The 17,335-nt window shown below is 39.8% G+C and overlaps 1 protein-coding gene across 2 annotated transcripts in view; it reads left to right on the forward strand.

Moving 5' to 3' along the window:
• Positions 1–17,335, forward strand: part of ntn1b (netrin 1b) — a 73,291-nt gene that overhangs the window by 25,813 nt on the left and 30,143 nt on the right. For both annotated transcript variants that reach the window (XM_079829712.1, XM_079829711.1), the window contains exons 3-4: positions 7,761–7,949; positions 16,373–16,522. In XM_079829712.1, coding sequence (XP_079685838.1) covers positions 7,761–7,949; positions 16,373–16,522 — 339 coding nt within the window. The remainder of the gene's footprint in view (positions 1–7,760; positions 7,950–16,372; positions 16,523–17,335) is intronic.

Raw genomic sequence — 17,335 nt, forward strand, 5'->3', positions numbered from 1 at the left:
ATGAATGCAGTAGCAATTTCACAGCCAGTTAGTGGCAGAATAAGCTCTTTGTTGTCTTTTGCTAGTTAAAGGCACGCTGTGGTTTTATTTGGTCAGATCGTATTTGTTGAGACATTGTATATCACTTTCACTAGGCAACTGTGGCAAGCAGTTACACAAACAAAAAAGCAGGGAGGTCCAATTGCCCCGCTAATTGGTGCTGGCAAACGATTACAGAGGCCCGTAACTGAAACGCCCCCTTAATTCTCACCCGTCATTACATCACAGCACACTCGGGCGAACAGAGGCTTTTCCAGATGGCCACGCGGGAGAGGAAAGATTTTTAAAAATGAGAAGCAGCAAACCTGTTTGAAGTAGAGCATTTTGTTTGTGAGAGGATTTGCTTTTTTCTCAGAGTTCTTTAATCATTACAAATAGAGAAATTATAACAGTGACCTCTGAAACTTTTTTCAAATTCTTAAAAAAAAGGGTACTCAAAGGGTAAATATGTTTAAAAAAAACAAAAAATATAAGAATCCAATTATACATTTCATAATTTAATCAGAGCTGATTTTTGCTACCTCAGAAATACAACAAATACACCTTAATTTACACTGAAATCAAAATCAGTCAGGGAGGTACCTGAACTGGCCGAATGAACCGATTCACTAAAATTAATTGGAATTTTCAATGCTGCATGTGTCAGAACAAGAGGATTGTTTGGGATAAACTGATTCACTTGACTGAATCAGACAGCGCAAAGTATGAGAGAAAGATTTGTTTAGGAGTAATTGATTCACTAGAATGAACTAATCCTAGGGCATAGAATGAGAGAGAACGATTCGATTAGGAAGGTATATGGAAACTTTCTAAAGCTCTGTTAATCTAAAAGCAATGTAAACTGTATCTATATTCATCCTTTTTGTCCACTTAAGGTGTAAATTTATTACATTGTTTTTTTTTTGTTACCCTGGCAACTTATCTGTCTGTGTATCTTTTTGTCTTTTTTGTTTTGTAGTTTTCATGTCTATCTGTATTGCTTTAATACTTTGATGTTTTGTAATGTTTAATAAAAAAAAAGATTTGTTTAGGATTAATCGATTCGCTAGACTGAATCAGACAGCTCAAAGTATGAGAGAGAGAGATTCGTTCAGGATTAGTTGATTCACTAGAATGAAAAAGACACTGCAAAGTATGAGAGAGATAAAACTTCAGTAGAAAAACTGCAATTGGAAATTGCCAAAAACATTTTAGGGGTTCACAGAATTAAGTCTGCAGGGCTGAATTAGGCTTGTACCCGTTGAACATTGAGATCCTAAATAGACCACTAAATTTGCCAATTATCTATTAAAAATTTGAAAGAAAGACAAATCCTCTCAAAATACAGATTAAGTGACCATGATCTAGAAATAGAGAGAGGAAGACATAGACAAACATGGACAGAGAGAACAGCGGGTACACTGTGATCTACAGCAAATAGAGGATGAGAACTTCTACTCATCTGTACTAAATATCACGATGTAAGAGAAACATTTCTGGCCAGATTTGAAACACTGATTCCATCATTCATTGAACTGAGAAAATGCCCTTCATGCTTGGAGAAGATGTGAGCACACTAGCTGCACAATATGTGTTAGCCAATCACAATGTTAGAAACAGTTATCTCAGACTAGAGACCTGCTTCATTTATTCACTTATTTAGATGGATTTGATTGACATGATCTTTACATAAATACAGTATATATGTTTTTTTTTTTTTTATTATTTATAATATGTTAATGCTTTGGCAACATTGTGATACACAGTCATAATAAAGTTAATTTGAAATTGAAATTGAGATTCATTTAGGATTAATCGATTCACTAGAATGAATCAGACAGCAAAGTATGAGAGACAGAGAGAGAGAGAGAGAGAGAGAGAGATACATTCAGAATTAGCCAATTCACTAGAACAGGGGTCTTAAACCTTTTTCAGGGCAAGGACCCTTTGCTTAGGCGATATAGAGACATGGAGCAGGGACCACCGATACAAAATGTGTCAAACAGAGCTACAAGCATTTAGCCTTCAATATTAATAGAAACTAAATATATTATGATTAAGAATAAGTTATATTATGTTAAGATATCAGAACTATGCACATTATTGTTGTTGCACGCATGACTGTATTTAACTTTTAATTTTAATTTTACTGTGAGATGGACAATTAAGAATCAGATCACTAGAGCTAGGCTATTAGACAGACAGACAGACAGACAGACAGACAGACAGACAGACAGATAGGAATATTTATTAATCTATTACTCTGCATTTACATCATGTATTTATTTTGACATGCCACAATTTTGTCCTGTGCCAGTTATCACTGACAATGGCAATTTCGAGAGTGAGTGAATCACACATAATCAGACGAAAAACAATACTTTTATTCAATGGATTATAGCTATATAGCCTCGAAAGAGCGCTCACTTTACAATCACAATTAAGCTGTCACTCATCTCAGTTCGCGATCTCACAGCGTTCCATCAAAATCAGTAAAGTTGTCTACACTGAATAATGATTCTCTTACTTACATTTTGTCTTTGTTAAAGAGAGAATTCACGAGATCGAGCAGATCTCATGATGCTGCATTCCAGACAGGTTTTTGAGCACGTAAGATAACTTCAAACCACGACTCAAGACTTTGTAGCGTTCCAGGAAAAGTCACGCCAAACTGTATGAGCGCAAGGAATTGTGGTAGCTAGATGTAAACAAGCATGGCGGACGTACAGACAGGCTCATGCTCATTTAAAACCATTAATATCACCAAAGGTGCTTACTCCTCGCTTAAACACAGCATACGTAGGGGCTGCCATTGTTGTTTTTCGCGGGCTATATGACGTCAGAGCTTATAAACGGGGAGTACATCGATCAGGTACGAGTTCACGGGTGGGAAGTCACGGGTTTGACGAGCGCAAACTCGAACGCAATGTTTGCCAAATCTGTTTCGCCAATAATATTATACTATTACAGAATCAGCAGAGGGTGCTCTGCTTTCGTTTCAGGATGCTTATATTTGAATTTTAATTTATCAAAAAATTATTTGTGATCAAATAAATGGCAGATCCCTTAGGGGTCGCGGACCCCCAGTTGAAGACCCATGCACTAGAATGGATCAGTGCAAAGTATGAGAGAGAGAGATTCGTTTAGGATTACCGTAATTGTTTCACTAGAATGAATCAGACATCGCAAAGTATGAGAGAGATTCATTCAGGATTAATCGACTCTAGAATGATTCAAACTTTCCAGCTCTATATGAGAGAGAGAGAGAGAGAGAGAGAGAGAGAGAGAGAGAGAGAGAGAGAGAGAGAGAGAGAGAGAGAGAGAGAGAGAGAGAGAGAGAGAGAAAAAGGGAGAGAGGAGAGGACCGTTGAGGTGAGTGTTTGATTATTCCCTCAGCTCAGGCATTTAAAAACAATGTAGGGTTTGGTTGTGTAACTGCCACTGCCACTCATTGGAAAAAAAATTGCTTGCTACAGGAAAAACAGCAAATTAGCTATGTGCAAACCTGGTTTATTTTACCCCAAAAGCTCCAAAGCTACTCATATAGCTGGTAGCAACTCAAATTATGTGTTTTATACCTACATCAAACGGAACTGTTGACTATTATTTCTGACGGAATGAAAAAGTCTATTTTCAATGGAAAGTAGCTAAAGCCTGCTCAAAAATTCGCTAGATGATGTCATATGCCAACTGTCGGCACTTGCTTCTGTTTCCCCCCCCTAATCTGTGCTCACATACTGTATTTCAATATTATTAGCCGAATGTCCAATCGTTAAAGGTGTGTGAAAAGTCGCTAATCTAGTGACAAAGTCGTTGAATTGAAACACTGAGACTCTACATCCACTTCTTTCCACACAAATACTTATTCTCAACTCTCAATCTCATTCTATTAGTCACAGATTATGAGTGACTCATGAGTAAGTAACTCTCTTTTTCCTATGAGCGTACATTTATCTTAGGACATCAAAAGCATTCCAGATAGATATGATTCATTATTGTACAATCATTCTCCTGGAACCTTTGCAACTTTCCAAAAATAAAAGTACTAGTTTAAGCTCTTAAAGCAGCTGGTGTTGTAAAATGTACAGTAAGGGGTATTTAGTATAGTACACACACATATCCATACAAAACTCTGGGAACTTCTTAAAGCATGTGCAAACACTGATGACTTGTCTTTTTTAACCAATTTATCTGCACTCTTTGGCCCACATGCACCATTTGGAAGCACTCAGTGGTAACATTAATGGCAGGATTCAGTTCATTTAACCATGCTTGTACCATCTGAGTTTAGTCTGATAATTTGCCTGATTTCTACACCTCTTGCTTCAGATTTTCAGTTCTCAGAGGATTACCAGTCATTCACCCCAAAACCCTGCAAGGCTTCCGTAGTGAGAGGAGCTGGTCTCTGTTGTGAATAATGGAGCCATGCTTGGCTGAATGTCATTCACATGCAAAAAGTAACTTGGTGTGCCTGGATGAATGACAAATGTAACAGACCTCTTCCATTTCCAACTAGTTTAGGTAATCAATAATACATCATCTCCTCGATGTCTGATTAACTGATATTGTGACATATTTGTAACGATATTGTGATCCTATCACAAGAGAACAGAGTAAAAGCAAGAGATTTAATGTGCACACAATATTTTGACAAACATTACACAGATCTTTTGAGTGTGAGGACATTTTTTGGCGCAAATAAAATCATAATAAATTAAGGTATAATAATGGAAAACATGTTCATTCTTTTCAGAGAACTGGGAAAAAAGAAGTGCCCTGGAGCTGGTGCAAGGAGGGCAATTAATTTCAAATCTCATTTACTGTTACAATATCAAATGTGTTTTTCCAGCTGAAAAAGTCACAAAAAATTATGTCAATATGGAGACCTCAATTCAGAACTTATTTGACTTGAACAGTATGAGCACACTGTTGTTTTTTTAAATGTGCTGTGAAAATTTTGTCACTAGAAGTAGCATGGAAGATTGTGAGAGAGAGAGATAGCCATGGCCTGGTATATGTTATCACCATGCTGAGTGGTTGAAGTGTTCTAGGTGTCGGCAGGATAAAACATGACAGCTGCTTAGCACTTCTTTTGTGTAAGACAGTCCATGTCCCTATTTAGTCACACTCAGCAGGTGTGAGGGTGGCTGCAGCATCTGTGTTGCAGTACGTTTATGGCTTCTTTTTTGTGGTAATTTCAATTTATATACTGTATATCAGGGATGGAGTTGCCCATCTCTGTTCTATATCAATCAGATGATAGATAGATAGATAGATAGATAGATAGATAGATAGATAGATAGATAGATAGATAGATAGATAGATAGATAGATAGATAGATAGATAGATAGATAGATAGATAGATAGATAGATAGATAGATAGATAGATAGATAGATAGATAGATAGATAGATAGATAGATAGATAGATAGATAGATAGATAGATAGATAGATAGGTGGTTTTAGACCACAATAATTGATTAGTATGGTGTAAGGCCTCCTTTTGTCGCCAATAGAGTGGTGCAGGTGTGGCGTCACTTTGTAGACCAACCAGCAGTTAGAATCACACTGGATCCCTCGAGAAAATCCCAGTAGGATTTTCCCATAGACTTTTGGATTATCGCAAAAAAAACAAGCTCTGTGATCAACAAACATTTATGATACTTAGTTTTGTCCATCAAGATAATTCACACAGATGAACACAACTTTTATGAATTTTGAAGCCTAAATGCTGTCTCCAGAAGTAAAAGGCTAAATTTAGGATATAAATGCACTACACCACTGTCGCTCGACTTCATCGTCCCCATCACGCAGCTTCTGACAACTCTTTCAGTTTTTATCTCAAAACTTTGAGATAAGACACGTAACATGATAAAAAAAATCATGAGTGAGATAACACTGATGTATTTTATGTCATAAAGTAAACAGTGTCTTGAGCTTGTGTTCAACACAAGCCTTGTTTCAGCCATTTAACAAAATCCCATTCAAAAAAACATTGACTTCGGGACAATGGAACCAAAAGTGCTAAAATGCTAATTCGCTTCCGTGTTTTGGCCTGCAAAGTGCTGTCATACCTGCACCACTCTATACAGCATCAGTTCATCTTGGGAATGACAGATACAGCGGTAAGAGTACAGTAAGATACAGTCCTTCACAGCGGTAAGAGGGATTTTGAGCCATTCCTCTTCCAGAACAGTGGCCAGATCACTACGTGATGTTGGAGGAGGAAAATGTTTTCTGACTTGCTCCTCCAAAATACCCCAAAGTGGCTCAAAAATATTTCGATCTGGTGAATGTGACTGTGCAGTTCATGTTAATCAAACCATTCTATCACAAGTGTTGCTGTGTGTATTGGTGCATTATCATGCTGATACACGGCACACTCTTCAGGGTACCATGTTTGAACCATTAGGTGCAAATGGTCCTCCAGAATGGATCGGTAGTACACTCATCAAGCACAGTAGGAAATGCCATGATATTGCAGCCCAAACCATCACTGATCCACCCCAGGCTTCACTCTGGGCAGCAGAAACAAAAGGTTGTAGATATTCAAGATCGATCTTGTTGGGCACAGTCCAAGATTTCCTCTGCTGGCTGCATTGAAATCGACGTTTGGCATTGGCATGAGAGACCAAAGGTTTGGCTATAGCAGCCCAACCATGAATATCAACTCTTTGAAGCTCACAATGAACAGTTTTGGTGGAAGCAGGAGAGTCGAGACGAGCATTTAATTCTGCAGTGATTTGGGCAGCTGTGGTTACATTTGTTTTGGGGATACATCCCTTTCAGACAGCTTCCTCTTGCGTCAACAGTTAGTCCTGTTGGATATGGTTTGTCCTACGTGGAGGGAAAGACTTGCTGTCCTGGTCACAGATGAGCCAGTGCGTCGCTCACCAACAATTTGTCCTCTTCTGAACTCTGATATGTCTCACTTTATGTTGTGTGGATTGCAATGTTTTAAGTGCAGCTGTGCTATTGCTCTGCTAATTCAACCTTCACAATCTGCTCTTGCTGATGGAATGTGAAATCAGTGAAGATTGGCCACCAAGCCGTGCAAATATAGGCGTGAAACCTCCAACACTATTGGCCAGTGTTTCAATTTCATTGTCCAACCCCTGTAGTAGATAGATGAAGCTTGAACTCCATTTGCCAGTAAAGGTTAGAGGTCAAAGCTATGGGCAGGTGTGTGTGTGTGTATGCGCAATCTGGATTGAGTAGTTTTATGAAGCCATTGTCTCTTAACGAAACGTTGTAAATGGACGGAAGCCCAGAGATCCAATGATGTCATTAAAATAATAAAGCTCTCTCAGGATACTAGTCAAATGTCTAGATGATTCTGGCCTCCACTCTCACTTACTGTGTTAAGGGTCTTCTATGATCACCAGGGGACAGGAAACACCGCCTAAATCATTTCACATCACATCAGATTCAGATACCACATTGCCAGAAGTCGTACACCCCGAAAAATACAACGCCAATAAAGCTATTGTATGATTGTTCACTAAAATATATGATACTCTGTGAGGGTGAAAACGTACGCCATGGGTATTTTACAGTAAAATTGTGGAAATGTGATATCTCATTTGTCCTATGTCATTTGTCCTTTACTAGGGCAATTTCCTGTCGGTTAAAGCTCTCAAAAGGAAACAGAAACAGACATGGTAATGTATTTGTGATAATTCAACAGCTGGCACTAAACATATCTTTCTTGTTTTATCTTCCCAATGTCCATCTCTTCCAAAGCCTGTCACTGTAATCTTCATGCCCGCCGCTGCCGCTTCAACATGGAGCTGTATAAGCTATCGGGCCGCAGGAGTGGAGGAGTCTGTCTCAACTGTAGACACAACACAGCAGGACGGCACTGCCACTACTGTAAAGAGGGCTACTACAGAGACATAACCAAGGCCATCTCACACAGACGAGCCTGCAAAGGTAAGCAATCATTTACACAGCAAAAACCCTGGAGCCTAAACAGTCTAAAAGAGAGCAAAACATTCCAATGCTGTTTACTGAGCATTTTGATTGTTCATAGCATTAATAAATGATATGGTAAATGTTATGAAGTGAAGTGAAGGGACGCGTGGCGACTTGGAATTTGTGCTCTGCATTTAACCCATCCAAGTGCACACACATAGTAGTGAACGCACACCCGGAGCAGTGGGCAGCCATATTGCTGCGGCGCCCGGGGAGCAGTGCCTTGCTCAAGGGTCTCACCTCAGTCATGGTATTGAGGGTGGAGGAGAGTGCTGGTACTTCCCCCCACCTACAATTCCTGCCGGACCTGAGACTCAAACCCGCAACCTTCCGGTTACAAGTCCGACTCTCTAACCATTAGGCCACGACTGCCCCATGGGATTGTTGCTTTGCTGTCTGACTAGAGAAAATGACCACTCCCACCAGTCTGCTATGGATACGCTTGACCAGAGTCAAATAGGTCTACTGCCTTGTGTTAGTAGGAAATAGTTCTTAGCAAACTTTTAGTCATAATGGTCCCGACTTGTATTGTTCCCTGGAGTGAGTTACTTTTGGTTTCCTAAAGGTTGCAAAGAATCGTAAATACAGAGAGAACGCCGTGATGGGAAATCTAAAAAAGCTGACTTTGTAGTCAACATTTCAAACTGGATGACCACAAACACAGTGTTTTAGGCCAAACGGAGGGGGGAAACGGAAGGAAATGGGGTTACAGAACGTAACTTGGTTCCCTGAGAGGAGGGAATGAGACATTGCGTCAGGAGCTGACACAAGGGGGAAAGACCTTTTCTCAAAGAATACTGAAGCCCTATGAAATCTCGCAGGTGAGAATTTGCCTGCCAATGGCGTTCAAGCACACGAAATGGAGGCAGGCTCTATTAGAGCATAAAGCGACGCTGAATATTATTCCCTCAGAGTTTTTGCCAGCTACGCTCTGCTTCAGTCCAAAGACTCTGAGGGAATGATATTCAGCGTCGCCTTATGCTCTAATAGAGCCAGCCTCCATTTCTTGTGCTTGAACGCCATTGGCAGGCGTATGTACTGTAACTATGTCTTGTTCCCTCCTCTCAGGGAACCAAGGTTATGTTAGGTACGTAGCCAGAGACGTTCCCTTTCGAGTTTGGATATCTCGACACTTCGTCAGTAGCTGACACTCTATTGAGTGTATGCATTGACGTCACTTTCCCGCCAGAACACGCCCCAAAAGAGCTGCTTTATGACTTGATTTAATAGGGGAAACTGTGAAAACGCGAGGGAAACATACTATTATCAGCGTAAACTAAAGGTTGGACTCAATATGGTGCTCCTTACACCTTACCAAAGATCCAGTGATCCATGGATATTGACATGCAGCGAGGAATCGTATTACCTGACTTTTATATGAGCCTGATTTCATCGCCAGGGAAATACATGAAGCAAATTTGCCTGTGAATGCTTTATATAAATACAATATAGGGTAGGTCTAAATCCGGGCGATCACTTATATTAATATTATATATGTCCTCATATCGTCCAGCTCTAAAACTTATATCGTTTTTGTCAGTATTTATTTAAAAACACCCAATTATGCAGAATATAAGATGGTACATATTTAATTGATGACTTACAATCAACACAATATATAACAATACAATATATAGGTTATGATTTTACCCCAAAATTCAACACATTGACACAAAATGATAACGGCAAATCCTTGTTTCTCTGTCTGGAGTCACGTTGTTTCTGTGAATTTCAGTGATCCATTTGCTTCTCTTTTCTGTAGCTTAGCGCAGTCTGTAAAAATATATCTCAGAATTCTTGTAAAATATATTTGTACAGTCAATCTCAAAGCTCTTTCCCATTTTAGAGGTGTTTTGTGTTTTTTTGTGGCATTCACAAGTCTTTTTGCCATAACTGCAGTCACTCCGGCCGACGGTGACGTCACGTGCATACCCTCTATTCTAGAGGAAGAGCTGGAGGAGGAGCTGTGATTCTGTTGTGTCTTGTGTGTACTGTTCCCATCGCCCGCAACGAGCAGGGAGACGTGAGAAACAGACATAAGAGAACTGAACATTTTTCTGTAGCCGTTATGAGTGAGTGAGAGCAAAGCGGTGTCAGTGGCGGCGCTATTGCTTATGTCACAGCAGCACTGAGCTACCAGACCTAGTTGAACACCATGGGTGAACGAGAGCATAGCGGCGGCAGCATGAAAATAAAGCCCAGTTCCACTCCCTAAAACGGGATTCTTGGTGGTGGAGAAGCAGTAGTCTGTGATGGTTAAACACAATCTCTGAACAAACCATGATCAGTCAATCATCCAGATCATTCAGCACGTTTGTCCATTTGAAAGGACTGTGAAGTGGTATGCTGTGCCCATGAAGCAACCTCTCTCTTGATGGTCTGAATATAGAAGCAGCCATTCTCCAGATGCACTGGGATAAACAGTCCTCCGGCCAACCTGTGAGAGGATCTGTTTCAGTGCAAACGGTCTGAGGGAACAATAATACACTTGTAACGCCGGGGGCGTTTTAGAGCTTGCACGACAGACATTATAAACAGGGCGTCTTGAGAAAGAACTGTATCTTGTAGCTTTTCTTATTATTCTTATCGACTCCCCAGCAGAGCATGTCATGCCTCCTTATATTCTGACAGAAGCTGCAGCACTTTGTGCTTTTTATATGAAACTTGCTGCTTTAAGGCGGGGGGTTACTTATCGTATGAGAGAAAAGAGTTCTGATATAGAAGCACCTTCTGTATTCTGTCTTTCAGCTTTGTCACACCACACATCAGAACAGTCATCGAATAAAGACAACTAGTGATCTCAATGCCCACAATAGGCAGGGAAACCAGGATCGGAATAAGAGAGCAGATAAACGTATTTTGCGGATCAACTACATAACGAAGTCTAATCATTTAGGTTTGGAATTAAACTGAACAAATATTGAAATATGCCCCAGGTTCTTTTATATTACATTTTATTTGATTGCCTCATGATTTACAGAACTCTAATGACTTTGAGCTGAAAGAGATTTGAATAGGACAGTGTTTGTATAATGGGGTTTCCCTGGAAAATGAGCACAGGCCAAGCAGACAAGGAGGACTGCCATGGAATTTGGGACAACAGAGCATATTAACAATAATAGCGAAACCAGCCAATTATTCACTTACCCGTGAAAGAAAAATAAATGTAAAGGCACCAAAGATTATGCACATGATCTAGACCTCATGTAGAGGTCTGCGCGGGACTGACGGTTCTATTCCGCACCCTCCCGCTTAAAATTCACTCTGTGTTCACCCGCTTACCGCTTAGAATGATTTTCTTCCCAACCCGACCGGTCCCGCTAAATTTAAAACTTGTTTCCAGATTTAAATTTCCCCTAATGAAAGAGTTACTGGGATAACAAATATAAAATGTTGGCTATACAATAATTGTATTTGTTATTTTTGTCATCTTATGATACAGTTAACACCGTAAAAATGTAAAATACGACATCTGCCAAAAATACAAATAAACGAAAACTGTCGGCTAATGCTAATGCTACTGCAAAATGAAATATTTTTTTAACATGCAAGAACAGAATGTCGCTGACCGACGACAGTTTCATTACAGAATGTCTCTCCTCCAAAATCCAACCACAAAGGTTGAATGTTCTCTCTGAAGGTGCTCTCGTGGACGGGATGGAAAGAACATATATTGCCAGATTCAGGGCAGGGAACTGGGAACTGTGTGAAGGCCACCATTGTAGAAAGTTTTGTTCACTTCAAGTTCAAGCGCGAATATGTTGTCAAAAGATGTCGGGAGCGGACGGGCTATTGTCAAACCGGCCGCTCCCGTCCAAAGTACACCAGAGTTACCGACCGCTACCGTCTTTGATTTGGAAATGTACTCCCGCGCCGCGAGAAAACTAATCGGGTCCCGTGGGAGAGCCGTGGGAATGCAGACCTCTAACCTCATGCTCATACTTAGAGGTCAGATGGACTGTAAGGTTCTGTTCAAATATACTGTGAGCTGCCTATGTGGGCAGCATTTTAAAGCATCATGGGCACACTCCCAATGTGAATTAATGCAGTTTCAAAAGGTACGGCAGCATGATTGCCTTATTTTGGCAGCAATGCATTGTGCAAAGCTTGTGGAGAACCATTCAAGATGGATAGAATAGAGAAATGTTGGTTATAAATAATGTTTTAATGCCAAAAATATTGTAATGTATATTGCAATATTTATTAGAGTATTTGGAAATTGTCTTGGCAAACTAATGCTAATGCTATTGATGTACACTGTTGGAATCAATTGTGAGTGTAATCTCCCATGCTCTTCACATGAGGAGCATTATTCATATGGCACACTTGCAATAAGTTCGTATGTCACTTATGTAACTTTTGCAACAGGGCCTGATTGTGGACATGAAATGAGAAACAAGATGGGCATACAGTTGAATGAAGTCCATATAAATGCTTGAAAATATATAGTTTTCGTATAAAATATGAAATCCGTTCACAGCCTTGCGAAATCAGACATCCCAAGGTGGCTGTATAGTTTTAAATGCATGGATTTTATCCACGGTTGGTCCACAGATGAATTTCACAATGTCAGTCCCCCGTGTTCCCACAGTCCATTCACTCACAAAACATTCTTTGCTATTGCATATTTCCCACCTTAAGCCAAGATAACTTGTATTCTCATCTGACTAGCGGACCCAGAGTTTGACGGACTGAAAGCTTCAACAAACCGCAGCATAATTGATATGAGAGGCTGCTAACCCAATCACTGGGGTAGCTTAATTTTTTGCGGCCTGTCGGGTTCTAATGTGCAGATGTGATGGATGGAAAACACTGCCCATGTTACATTGACATTGCTGTGTGTTATCACAAGAGGAATGCATTTTATTCAGGGGAGGTTACAAATGGTTTTGAACAGCTTTCCCCTGCCAGCCAAAACATTTACTCGGGCTATATATGGGATGCTTGGAGGCCAGACGCGAGGGATATGGGGAAACTAGTTTTACAAAAGTAGCTTCTTGTAATGACCTTAACATACAGAATATGGCCGGTACAGTCAAGGCTTGTCCGGGAAATGCTGAGGAGTTCCAGTCACCATTGCTTCACTCGTCTCAGGTGACAAACTTCTCAACATCGTGACGTCGTGTAGCGGGCTGCCGTATTTATTGTTCGTGTCAGCCAACCATCTCATTGTGCTTATTTTGGATGGTAAATGCAACATCGTGCCAGCAGTGTTCAGAGCTTACGGAAATTCTATTGGGGGTCGTTTGGAAAAGAAAGGAATATTGCTTGTAAATATCAAGAAGGCAGAGCACCTACCGAGACAAATCAGACCCAAAACCAGATCCATTGTCAGTGGCAGTCTGGAACACCACATGCTTTATATCGCAGATTAACAGCTTCATTCCTCATCGAGTACAGAGTAAACATCATGTCACCCACCAGCACTACGCCATTTTTTTCTCTCATCTTTGTTTTTAAAGGATAAGTTCATACAAAAATAAAAGTTCTGTCACTATTTGCTCAGCCTCATCATTATTTTGACTAGGGCTGCTCAACTAATCAAAATAAAACTGAAATCACTATATGGCTTAGTGCTTTTGCATCCTTTTTGAAGTTTAAAAGACTTAGTCCCCATTCATTGCAATTGCATGAGCAACCTGAAAGAAAAAAACTCTTTCCTTTAGCACAACATAAATATTATTTGGAACAACATAAAGCCCAAAGTATACTTCGGCCATCCGAATTCGTGCACCGTCCGAGTGATGTAATTTGCATCATTAAGTGTGAAGTGTAAAGAAATGATGACAGAACTGTTCCTTTAAACACGAAGAGGGGTTTTCAACAGCCATGATAACTTATAGTCTATGCTGCATTGCCCCACACTCATTTCCCCAGCATCTCTTCTTACTACTGCTGAATTATTTGTAGCTCTGGTTTAGATTATGTGCTGCAGAGTTGTAGGGTCGTCTGTGAAGGCGTAAGAGCGGTGTCGTAATTCAGCAGGCGGTGAGCTGGTTGGTGGGTGGCTTAAGTGCAGAACTGTAGCTGCTTTTAACCGAATGTTAAGTGGACATTGAAATTCAAAGCATCCCACCACTTTGTGTAGCATTTATTAACATCAGCTAAATCATCAGTGATGGGGAATAGCGAAAGCAATCCAATCCAAATGAAACTGATAAAACACTGGTCTTAAATGTGTTTTTAGTTCTCAAAGTATGGTTTCTACAATTCTTCCATGTGTGCTTTCTATTCAGAAAAAAATATGCAGAGTGCATTCTCTTCTCTTAAGCCAAATGCTAAGGCCCAAGACGTATTCCCTAATGAATGTGAATGCAAATACTTTACTAAAATACTACGCAACCTGAATTAACACCTTGCATTCTGAAATGTTTCTTGAAATTTCTTCTACAGTCAGTTTTCTCAATCAGATAGACAGATAGACAGACAGATAAACAGACAGAGCTAGGTAGATGGATGGATGGACGGACGGATGGATAGAACGACCATCAGATAGATAGATAGACAGACAGACAGACAGACGCTTGAACAAGTGCCTACAGTATTTAGTGTGTTCCAGATCAGTCACTTATGAGGTTGCATAAAACTCACACAGAGAAAAAAAGCCACATGATTAACGACGCAATGACTCGTCTCTTCAGAACAACCATTTCTGTTCTGGCACTGCTGAGACTGTGTACAGCTTCTCCAGGGCAGACATAAATCTGAGACGAACAATTGCCTTTGTTACTAATTCAAGAAGTGACTTCTAATATTCATCACATTTTTCTAGTCCCAAGAACTTTAGCTCTCACTACGGCTGGACCACTTCATATAATTTCCAAATTAATCCCTGGCTACATAAAAACGGCTGAAGGCCTGATGGGAAGAGTTAAGTAGAGACTTCAAACAAGCAGCTTTATGGTAAACGTTTGGCAGTGTGAGCACACAAAGAAATTCTCACATTTTAACGTGTGATGGTCTCGACTAACAGCTTCGCCAGAGCACCTTTGAAGTACAGGCCGTTCCGTCATTAATGTGAACATTATTCAGCCTTTATTTGTGAGGGTTATTCGTTGCCAAAAGTCTTTACATTGGAAACTTGATCAGAAGGTGCTCGGCCTATGCGGATGACAGCGCTATGTCAGATCACGAAAAGTATTAACGCATACACAGACATATGACAGGTCTGTTGACTCCACACAGCGGGTATCCACCATTTCCACATACACACTCTGGACAGGATCCAGACCTAGTCCGTGCACACAGGTGTGGGCCATAACTGTTCATAAAACCCCACAAATTTATTTCAAAAGTTTCTGGTTTGTGATACGGCAAAGTAAAGTACCAGACTTTCTATATCATTTTAAGGGGCATAACCCAGGCATAACCTTGCGCTCATCCGCCTTGAAATCTTCTACGCCTTGCAACAGAAAAAAATATTTTACCGGAGTTGCAAATGTGTGTTTGAAGTCTGTATTGAATGCAATGCAATTAAAGACAGTGAACTGCAAAATAATTTATTTTTATAGAGTTGCCTTTTTAGTGGATAACATGCAAAACATAAAGCGCAACCAATAGCCTCATTCACAAACAACTGATTATTATGAACCAATTATTTTTACTGAGTCTAAAACATAGAGCACAACTAGTGTAGTCTGATTCACCAACAAATGAGCCAGTTCTTTTTAGTGAATCAAAAACATACAGTGTGATATGTGTAGATTCAATTGGTTCCCAAACAAATGACTCTTTATGACCGGTTATTTTTAATGATTCAAAACATACAATGCAACCATTGAAGCCTCAGTCATTGCCAAACAAATGACTCCGCCAATTCTTTTTACTGAATCAAAAACATAGTTTAGTCTGGTTCCCAAACGAATGAGTCTTAAGACGTTTTTTTAGAAATCAAAAACATACAGCATGACATGTAATCTGATTCCCAAACAAATGATGGTACTTCAAAAAAAAAGAATGAATAGCTCAAAACCAGTTCACCATTTTGAATTATTCGACAATTCTTTCACTGAACTAATTTCAACAGAGCGGTAACCCCATTTTCACTAGTGCATTTTCATTTTAAAACCCATAACTGCTACGGTTATGCCTGTCATCTACATAACTCTGGCATTTTCGGACCTCGAAAACGGAGACTTTTGAAAACGCTGCAGACCCCGTTTTAGATTGAAAACTCTGGGATTGCGTTTCAGTGTACACAGACCAAAACGGGGACTTTTAAAAACAATGGAGTGGCTGCCCACATTACACAAACAGTTACCTGAACACAACGGTTCCACAACAATAATAGACCAGGGCTGCGTGTAAAATCGGGCAAATATGAGTCACTAGATCCTTAAAATACTCCATGAGTAACCACTGTTTTTATGTTTTCTCTTCAGCCTGTGATTGTCATCCGGTTGGTGCAGCTGGTAAGACCTGTAACCAGACGACTGGACAGTGTCCATGCAAAGATGGTGTGACTGGCATCACCTGCAACCGCTGCGCTAAAGGATACCAGCAAAGCAGATCACCCATCGCTCCTTGTATCAGTAAGATTCATCTGGCGTGTTCTTCTCTTTCACCTTCTGTTTCTTCCTAAAAAAATTGTGTATTAATTCTTAGTCTAGAAGTTAACAAATTAAAGGGTTAGTTCACCCAAAAATGTAAATTCTGTCATTAATTACTTACCCTCATGTCGTTCGACACACGTAAGACCTCCGTTCATCTTCGGAACACAAATGAAGATATTTTAGTTGAAATCCGATGGCTCTGAAAGGCCTCCATTGGCACAATGGCACTTTATACTCTCAAGACCCATAAAAGGTACTAAAGATGTCGTTACAAAGTCCATCTCACTACAGTGGTTCTACAATAACTTTATGAAGCCGCGAGAATAGTTTTTGTGCGGAAAAAAAACACTAAATAACGACTTCTATAGTGATGACCGATTTCAAAACACGGCATCATGAAGCTTCGAAGCGTTATGAATCAGCGAGTCGAATTATGATTCGGATTACGTGTCAAACCACCAAACTGCTGAAATCATGTGACTTTGGCGATCCAAACCGCTGAATCGACTCACTGATTCATAATGCTTTAAATAAATATATCAAATATTAAATAATTAAATATTATATTAAATAAATGCATGCAAGAGAAAAAAACATAAAAAAATCTTGCTGACTCAACTTTTGAAAAGTACAAATAAAATTAGGGGCCGTTTACACAACACCATTTTCAACAAAAAAATGTAAACTTTTGATGTATTTTGGCCATTAATTTCACACGACAACTGCGTTTTTGCGGGCCTGAAAATGCAAACTTTTGAAAACTGGTCCGAGAGTGCTAGTTTTTGAAAACGA

The sequence above is a fragment of the Gobio gobio genome (genome assembly GCF_949357685.1).
Source record: "Gobio gobio genome assembly, chromosome: 1".
Taxonomy (NCBI): Eukaryota; Metazoa; Chordata; class Actinopteri; order Cypriniformes; family Gobionidae; genus Gobio; species Gobio gobio.